Source organism: Mus caroli, unplaced genomic scaffold (assembly GCF_978045245.1).
Source record: "Mus caroli unplaced genomic scaffold, Mus_caroli_1 scaffold_16, whole genome shotgun sequence".
Lineage (NCBI taxonomy): Eukaryota > Metazoa > Chordata > Mammalia > Rodentia > Muridae > Mus > Mus caroli.
The window spans coordinates 63852559-63862912 of NW_028227271.1; the positions used below are offsets into that span (position 1 = coordinate 63852559).

General features: G+C 38.8%; 1 protein-coding gene across 2 annotated transcripts in view; it reads right to left on the reverse strand.

Annotated features, from left to right (window-relative positions):
* Positions 1 to 9938, reverse strand: part of Zfpm2 (zinc finger protein, FOG family member 2) — a 446087-nt gene extending 436149 nt beyond the window's left edge. For both annotated transcript variants that reach the window (XM_085831847.1, XM_021183128.3), the window contains exon 1: positions 9036 to 9938. In XM_085831847.1, the coding sequence (XP_085687973.1) occupies positions 9036 to 9075 (40 nt within the window). In that variant the 5' untranslated portion in view covers positions 9076 to 9938. The remainder of the gene's footprint in view (positions 1 to 9035) is intronic.
* Between the last annotated feature and the right edge of the window lie 416 nt (positions 9939 to 10354).

The window sequence follows — 10354 nt, forward strand, 5'->3', positions numbered from 1 at the left end:
TCCCACTTGAAATCTGAAAAGAATTCCTTCTGCAACATTGTACGAACTTCAAAAGACATGGTTAAAGTGACTCTTGCATGACAGATGTGGTAAAATCAATCTACAACATGGCACTGAATACAAAGCACTTAGGTAGCCTGTGTGAGGTCCTGGATGAGATCTCACATCCAAACATGACTGATCTGTGTCACAAGTTTCATGAGTTATCTATGAATAATATATTTTAATTGAATTATATCATTAGGCGTAAAGCCACTTTCCTAATTAGGTAAGCAAATCTAGTAAGCAAGGAGAACATGGCCTATACTGATGGTAACAAATGATTATTTACAATCAATATTTAGTTGATATCCTGATAGTTCCTGAAACTTAGTTATCTTAGTGGCTATACATACATACACACACACACACACACACACACATATATACTTGTAGAGGGGTTGAGTGCTCTTTCAAATTGAATATTTGTCACTTAAGTATTTTTAATTTTCAATTCTCGAGGTCCGTACAGGCTCCAATAATTTCAGAGCACTGCCTCAGCAAAACAAATATGCATCCCCCACCAAAAACATGTCACTAAATAGCATTAAATATGAAAATGAAAAGATAGAAGTTTCAGAATAATAGGAGATAAAGCATAAATATTAGCTTCCAACCCTGAATTATGTAGCCCATTCTTCATTCAGGTTTAAAGACTTTTCCAAATTAAGTGACAAATAAAATAATTTTAGAGATAATTACTGCTGAAAATATGTCAATTAATTTATGTTTATAAAGTCTCTCATGTATGATATTATATCAATATTAAGAAGCAAAAACGTTTACTCTCAAAAAGAGATGCAAAAAAAGTTTTCAAATGTAAATTAATCTATATCTTCAAAAGAACTTATAAAAAATATATCAGGTAAGTGATGCTGGTCTATCTAATAGAAGCCAAGTTAAGATTCATTTTATTATTCATTTAAAAATTAAATTATAGCTTCTAAAAGCTAGGTAATTGTTACAGCTTTGTATGGACTATTAAGATTGCACATATATGCTTATGCAAATATATGTATGTGTATGTACACACATATGTACATATATTTACAATTGCCCTTACATTACAAATGATGTTGTCAATGGTAAATCTCACATTATCACGTGCAAAATCCTGTTTATGCAAACAAGTTAAAATCATTCAACATCCTCTAGCAGTTTAAAGAGGGAACATATTCACAAGTAAATAAAAATAAGCATAGAAGTAAGTAGTTGGTGGCAACAGATCAGATGAAATAAAGCATTATTTTATATTAAACATTATGCTAGTAATGACATTGTTTGCTTTATATATATAGGATATTATCAGAATATTAAATAAAACTAATATTACCTTGTAAGCTATTAAAAGAGTGTGGATTTTAAGTTTTATGAGAGCAATGCCTGGAAGGATTGATACTGTGGTAAAGTTTGTAGCTATTAGGCCCTAAAGGTTTGTTTTTATATTTTCCACGGTCATAAGATTTGTATAAAATTTTCCTACATTCTCAGATGTAAGCTAATGTTGTGCCCATAATCTTAATAGTTTTGAGCATCCTAGGGACTGCTTCAAAAGCTAAGGTCTCTTCACTGAATTCCCTTTTCTTTAACACATAAATCACAAAAATTAACAATGGCCAGATTTTTTTCAAAATTTTCATTGTAAATAATTGACATATTTTAATATTCTTAGTAAGATAGCATGCATTTTATTTCATAGTTTTAGGGACCCATGGTTCACTAATTTTTTAAGGACACTAATCTTTTCGGCTCACTGTTCAGACCTTCCTTTATTAAGAATAAATATTTGCTAATATTAAAAATATTCCCAGATAAATCCCTTCCTCTGATTTGAAAACCCACAGCAAATCTCTCCTGCATTAGAGCCAGGACATACTATCTTATGCTAGTTGTGAGGGAAAGCTGCTCTTGATGATACTGTTGTGATGTGGTGGGCATCATATTAAGAGCAGAGAGGAAGGGTTGAAGAGGCTACAGTAATTGTCTTTCATTTTCACATAGGAAATCTTGACCCAAACTCATCCTGCCTAATAATTGCCATATATTCATTTAAAAAGTACTTCTCAAAGACACATATTGCTAAAGCTTTAAATAATTCTGACTAGACAAGCCTCTACCTTTTGTTACCTCAAGCAGACAGGCTGGCAGTGGTGGTGCAACACCCTCTCAGGCAAGCCTCTAGGCATTAATATTTAAATCTTACCTATTCCTTGTGATTGGAATTCAGCCTCTACTAGCAAACAAAAACTAAATCAATGTTCTTAGAGTTCAAACTAGATCCCTAAACAGTTTGCCACTCTCTATGCACTGATAAGATAAACTTTCTTTGACCCAAGAGATGAAGTTGCCATGACGATCAGAGAGTCCACTTTCTATATTGATATTTTGCTGATGTAACAACAAATAGAACCAGATCCTAGTGCCGATAATGGTGATTAATTAATACTAATATTGATCTCTACAAGCAAGAGACAAGGCTATTAACTTGAAGCCTGAAAAGTCAATTGTTACCTGTGGCAGAGATACTAGGACCTGATTTGGAAGCATAATAAACAAATGTGCTATCTTTATGCTAATACCTTTAAAGAGTGTGTTCTTTCCAGAATGCCAAATATTGCTATATCTGAGATTATTAAATTAATTACATTTCAGATTTAAACATACAAGCCTGTTGAGTGATACATACTTACTACTTAATCTATGGTGGAAAGACATGCTCTGGCTACCGAAGTCACCGACTTCTGCTATTCTTTATTACTGAGAGAATGAAGTGATAATTTTACACAGTGGCAGGCTTTGAATTAGTCTGGATTTCAAAAACATCAGGCGTGTTTGAAATGTCATACTGGCCCTATGGAATTGAGAAAGCAGCAATCTGTCCAAAGGAATATACCTTGCAGTCTATTAATTCCAAAGTTTACAAGTCTATTTACACTGTTAAGTGACCAAAAAACATATTTTAAAAGGAAACAGATGTTAAAATTATTTATCTCCATTTCAATCCAATGTTTAATTTTTTCATACCATTTAAGCTAACACCCAAAGCTTCCATAAATGGTATGACAAAAAAGAATATTTTAAAGGAAAGTTCATTCAAGGATGTATTTGCTTGAATCTTAAAAACAAATCACAGAATCACAAAATAAAAAAAATAATTATGCAATTAATTTGCTGGTTTTATGATTTTTTTGAGTAAATTTCCACTTGAAAATAAGAGAGTGATTCAAATAAAAATGCCAATCCATTGTTGACTGGCCTTCCTTATACAGAAGAACAAAATTACTATTATGAGAAATCCACATATCTAGCCCCAAAACAACTCACTTTCGCTAATATATTAAATTCAATATTGTGTGGCAACTTTTTCCAGTGGCAATAACTAAAGAGACAAATTAAAGTTTAAATAAAGTTTCAGTTCACTTTTGTAAACTATCTAAAGGACAGGAGACTGTGCCTTAGAGTCCTCACCTAGTATAAGCAGCTCAAAACCAGGATAGAACACCATACCTCACATAGAAAGTTGACTTAATGCATACAAGTAGTGGATATTGAGAGATGGACATTCTCTAGACAGTTTTAGTTATTGATAGATATTTATTTATTCTTCACTTACATGAGAGTAAAACAATGTATACATCTTTGCATTAACCCTTAGCTTGTAACAAAATTTTAAGTTAAAAGGATGTAAGATCAGGAGCAAATTTTCTACACATGCATGGTTTGTGCCGTTATATTTTAGTGGTACCACCTTGTGTAACACATGGAGAGTCATATACTATTTGTCTATGTCTACAGTTCTGAAACTCAGTAAGTAAGATTTTAATTTTCAAAGATGCAAGAGTCATATTTTATTTCCATATGGGCACTGGTTGCATAAACAAATGGCCCCTTCAGAAGTTCAGAAATGCTTAAACACTTCTGACTGAACAAATGCAACTTTATCATTCTTAAACTCTCAAATTAAATTGAAATCGCTTGCTTATTTTAAAATACTGTTCCGCATAATATTAAACCCCGATGATTCTTTTGAAAGCAAGGTTTACAAATTAATTACTCTGAAAGTTATCAAAAGTAGAAATGAAAGAGTAGTTCTAGTAACCACAAGTCCCAATGCCTAATTTTGGCCCTGAACAGTTTGCAGCATCCAGAAATAAAACTGCTGGGTTGATTATACTTGCACTGTTGATTTTATTGTACCTTTAAAATCTGATGCATGATGAATGATCTTTTATATATATAATTTGTAATATTTGCTTTAAATCTTAAATATCAGTATTAAGTTGCCATCTTAAAGTTGGTCAATTTTAAGTCTACTGATTTATTATTCCTGTATTTTTTCTGAAATTTTACATAAATTAATATTATTGCAAATACAAAAATAAATTAAATTTATCTTACAAACTGTGAGTTTTTATTGGCAAAACACTAATATACTATATTACGTGTGTGTGTCTGTGTGTGTGTGTCTGTGTGTGTGTGAGTATGTGTTCCTTTACTTAAGAGCTGATGTAAAAAGTGCTTCTCAGACAATGTAGTTAAATTCCTTACATAAGGAACATTATAAACAAAATAGTAAGCACTATATTTAATGCCACATTTAATTATCTTCAAATTTTTAAAAATGAGTGATTTATTTCCAACTAAACCTGACTTCATATTTGGCATGTAGAAAAGAAGACTTCCAACAATGTGTGAGATTGATCAGTGTATTTGAAAGGTACATAGCAGTCTCCAAACCCTTTCCCATAATAATGTTGAGAATGTAGATAATTATGGTCTGAACAATACTAGAAGAAACACTGACGATCCTACAGTAGAACAGTGGAAAACAATTGTACTCACTTCTTCACATGCCATAGCTCCAAATTTCTAAGAGGTTCATCTAGTGTTTTTCAATGACAAATATTATATAATAATTTAATGCATAGCATTCTAATATTAAAACAGTGATTATTTTAGAAATAAAGCATTGATATTACCTACTTTTTCAAAAATAGCATATTCCATTAAAATTCTGATGTGCTGCCTGGAGACTCATACTACCTAAAATTGGTCGAAGAATATCTCAAATATCAAAAAAAATATTTATCCACTGTGCCCAGCATCCAACTTTGCAAACCCTTTAAATAACTGTTACAATATTATTCTTAACGTAGGCATTTCATTTTCAGCCTACCTGTTAGCTCCTACTATAGGAGTTCACTTTTAGAGAGAAAAGTATCCTGCCTCTTAATTCAGCCTTTCTTTCTGCTTCATTACAAATTATTGGGTACCTGAGCATATCTGGACTGAGCATTTATGTCCTCCTGGCTTGAAAAATCTAAGCCGTCCAAAAAGTTTTATAAAACTACAGTGGTATAAAGAAGAGTGTCTTTTCTTAATTTTGTTTTTGTTTTCTAAGTATTTGAGTTTCCTTCTCCTCTTTTCAACCTCTGTATTAGCTACCAAGGAGCAGATAATGGAAATATATATATATATATATATATATATATATATATATATATATATATATATATATATATATACATATACGTATATATACACACACACATATATATACACACATATACACATATATGCATGAATATAAATGTGATGTTCATCTTTACCACTGAAGTTGGAGACAGGCAGGACAGTAAGCACATTACTAGAGACAACAGCTTGAAGAAGAAAATAACAATAAAACTGCACACACAACACATTTACTACCCATAAAGGGATGCATTGGTAAAAGAAAAAAAATCATCATTTCTGTCATAAATTTTGCAGTGCAGCCCCAGAATGGAGAACAATCTGGGCAATTTATTGGCATATTGGCAGGAGGTGATAAGGCTAAAAACAACAGCAGGGAGCAGCTGTGTGGGGAGATGGGCTGATAGCATGATATGGCTTCCACACCAAACACCTCCCGTCCTATCACAGCTTTTTATCAAACCAGGATTACAATAATAGCTTATGAGAGAAAGCTTCTGAGAGGAAGGTAGAAAATATAGTCTAGGAATAGGAAAAAAAATCTGAATTTTGGGACAAAACATGGGGGCAAAATACATAATTTATCACTGTATTATCAGAAAATCCAGGCAGTCTAATCAAGGAGCACTGAGTGACTATTTTTTGCCTTATCATCCAAAGTGGTGGAAACGGAGAAGGAATTATCAGGCTTCTGCAGATTGCTGGGCTGGAATTTTAATGGTAATAATCGGGTTTCTGATGGTATATCTTCTCCGCTTATCTTTCCCATTATCTCCTCTTATCTGGCCAGTCATCATAGCAAATTAATGGTGCTCTTTCAGCGTCGCCTTTTTATCGCTGCCCGGAGAGCACCCAAGGGGAAAGAATAAGCAAAATATTAAAATACTGCATAAATCACAATTTTAGATAGCAGGGAACTGTATGCAGTAAAAGAAAAAAGAAAAAAAAAAAAACTCTGTGCCCAACAACCTTTTTGTCCTTTAAATTGACTGTCTCAGAGTTTCTGGTATAAACTGACTTTTGCTTGCCGTTGTTGCTGTAAACTGGGTATGTTTTTATCAGCAGTACTAACGCTTTATTTTCAAAACCTGGATGTTTCCAAGTTTAAAATGTAATTTTCGTAAGTGCAAGAAATGCTTTTGTTTCGCAGAGCATCTTCATCTCATGGCTTAAACTTAACATTGATGCAGAATAGCCAAAGAAATTGTGTTAATTTTAATGGAAAGCAGTGTACTTCATACACACATCCTAAACTGGAGGGAGAGAGGGATCGTGGAAAAGTCTTTGAGTATAAGAAAAACTTCTTCCTCCAAAAAAAAAAACCTACCTCAATTCCTTCCTGGACAAGCAAAAGGGGACAAGGGAACTGTAGAGTGTAGCCAAAGGGACTTTTGAGCTGCTCAAACACATTTAAATATCTCCTCCCCAAAAGCTTGGAGATTGTACTGCTCCCATTTAACAATTAAAAAAGCTTTTGGTTTTCATTTTCCTTAACAGTGGCAGGAGAGAGGAGGAGTTCACATTTGCATAGATTGCCACTGTAATCCCAAAGTGAATCCAAGACAAGCCTAAAATGCACAGATATTACATATGGATAAAAAGATCAGCAGAAAATGATCCCTATGAACAAGTACACAAATATATAAAATATATTTATTTACCCATTTCCCAATTAAACAACTTTCACAGATTTTTGGTAGTTAATAAATCACACCACTCAAATAAGCCAGCAAAATGTTTTACGACCTATAACACAGAGTAGCATCAGCAATTAGTTCCAATGCTTTAATCTTCAATTATATGAGGTGGACATAGAAGAGAAAAAAAAATGAATGTAGCTAATTGAGAAGATAACAAAGTCTTCCCAAGTAGAATCAGATGGTCTTTGTAGCATACAATCAATTAATATTAATTATTTATTAACAATCTAGGCGACAGTCATGAACTAAAACCATTTGCATTTACTGTTTCTAACCACTTTTTTATACTAAACATCATTTGGTACAATAAACTGTAAAATGTAAACAAAAGGCTCTCATCAACTCAGCATCAAAACGGAGAAAGTAATTAGATGGCACAGAGAACCCAAAAAGTGAAAGTCTTCCAGGACAGTGTTGCTACAGGATTAGGTAGGCTTTCCGCCAAAAGTGAGGTCCACTCCTTGGTCTGAAATAAGTTGTTTAGACTGAGAACTGGCACACAGGGACAGAAATCCACTGAGTTAAAGCCAGGGAATTACATCTGAGAGGCAGGGAGTGTGAGTGTACTATATTATGCATATTGAATAATCAACTGTAGCAAACTATGTATAGCCTGCCCCCAATCTCAAGGACAAGTTGTGTGATAAGATTTATTTTTAAACTACACCAAAAAGAAATTCTGACTTGCATGTAGGGTACCTATGAGGTAAGGGTAATACTAAAGCAATATACTAAAATTACATGATAATTAGTTTTAAACGAGAAGCCAGATCCTCAACAACACTGAAAATCAGAAATACATCACAGAACTCATAAAATATTATTGTTATTATTATTATTATCATCATCACTTCTTCAAATTAATAAGGCCTTTAACTTTTTTTTAGGTTAAAGGGTTGAAGATATATTGCAGGCCTATCGAACACACAGGAATAATTTTCCTAAGGTGAAAAAAGTTGGCCTAGAAGAATTTAGTGAGATTGTGGATTTCTGGCAGGCAGGTGTCTCTGGCACCGCAGGGACCCGCACCCAGGGACCCAGGGGTAGGGGTCAGGAACTAGGAACAGCACCAGAGTATGGGCTACCTTGAACTCAAACCCTGTGAGCCCAGAAGCAGAGGAGGCCCCTCCCAGCAGGGACTCCGCTCCTGGACCAGTGGCAAACTGAAGCCCGAAGCCCGCCCTAGACAGAGTCCAGGCGCCGTGAGTGGGACCCACCCGAAGTCCCCGGGTGCAGACCAATACCGCAGCAGGCAGGGAGGGGGTGAGCGGCTGCCTCCAACAGAGGCGCGAACTTTTACACCTACTTTTTGTTTCACTTCGGGTTTGGCAAAGCGTTTGGTACCGCCCAGGACTGGGTCCCCAGACACTGATTTTCCACCGCACTGGGGAAGTTACCTCCCTAGCCCGGTGGCCTCCACCAGCTCTGAGAACTTCATCCCGGTTTATCAAGACACGCTTCCAAGAGTGGTAGGCCATCCGTCAGGACAACAACAAGGACAACAATCATACTAAGCTCTGCGGGAGCGGATTGTCCTGTTAGGTTTCAGCATAAAAAGAGGCGACGATTGCAGCAAACCAGAGTTGAAAAAACCAAGAACCCGGGAGCGCGAAGGCTGGAGAAACACTGGGCTGCGGCTGCCCGGCGCTCCAACTGGCTGTGCATCTGTCTGCGGCCGTCTGGTTTTCCCTGATAGCTTGCAAAGTTTGACAAATCTCGAGGACCAGGAGCGGATCTCCCCGAGCGTCTCCCATCTTTCTCTCCGCGTGCGCCCCTCTCCCAGGAACCGATCCCACCAACTCCCAGTCCCGCGCGCAAACTTACGTTTGATCTGCCGAGGTTTACTCTGCTTTCGCCGGGACATTTCGGCCGCGGCCGCTAGCGCTGGGGTTCCGGCGGTGTCCGCGGTTCCCGCTACCGTTCCCTGGGTTGTCGCCGCCTCTGCCTCTGGCCAGGCTCGGGCCGCCGCTGGTCGGACTCCAGGTGCTCCGTGCGCGCGGGATCCCGGAGCTAGGCTCCTCCGGGAGCGGCGGATCCACGTTTGGAGATGAGCAAGCAAATGAGAGGCCGAGCAAGGGGCAGAGAGAGTGTGACAGGGAAGAGGGGAGGGGGCGACGGATAGAGCGATGGGGCTGTGGGGGGGAGGATGGGAATCTAGGAGCGATCGGCCAGGCAGAGAGAAAAGGGGAAGAAGGGGGTGGAGGGGTAAGAGAAGGAAGAGAAGGAGGGAGGGGAGGAGAGAGCGCAGGGGGACCCGGGCTGCGAGGGGCGGAGGGTGCGGGAGGAGGCGCGCGCTCGCTCTCCGTGTCCCCGGCTGCCGGGCAGAGACTCAGGCGCCGCCGCTGCCGCTCCGGGCCGCGCCGCGCTCGCACTGCTGCGGGAGGTGGCGAGGCGCGCGAGGGAGGGGCGCGCCCGGGCTGTGGGGAGGGGAGACTATGCCATCAGCGAAAGGAGGATTGGCTGCATCCAAAGCCAGTCCGGATGCAAACTCACAGCCTGGCCTTGGTCGCGTGGAGTGCAAGGGGATCGCGGCGTGGGTGGGAGTTGAAGGGGTTGATGGGGTGGGGGGAGATGTGAGGTTTGGAGGGGGCACCTTCTGCATTTGTCACCGCGTCAATGCTGGGCAGCTGCCAGGCCACCCTTCCCCCGCTCCCCTTCCAGCAACTTCTTCCAACAGCCTCTTCCAACGGACCCTCTAACTCTCCTCCCTAATGCCTCGCCCATCTAGCAGGGCACAAAGAAATCTCAGTCTCCTTCCATAAACTTTGTGCTTCCAGTTACTGCTCCCCTCCTGGAGCCCCTGCCCTCCGCCCTCACAGTTTCTTGGCAGGAAGGTTAGGCCACTGGCAAAGTCCCCTGCGAAAGCCAGCTGATCACAAATGCCAACTGTGTGTCTTGGGGCCCGTTAAGTCCTCTCATCTGCCTGGGCTCTTAGGAGACCATTTCATCGCTGTCAGAGTTCCCAGGAGGCTGCTGCGGACCCGGACCATCCCCCACTAGGCCCACAAGAGTCGGGTGATGAGCTGCGCTCAAAGTGCTTTTCTGCATCTTGCTTGAGTTTCCATTTGAAATAGTAAAATCCCGGAATCGGAAGTCAGGCAGATATTTTTCTCACATCCAAAAGGACGAAGGTTAGCTAGATT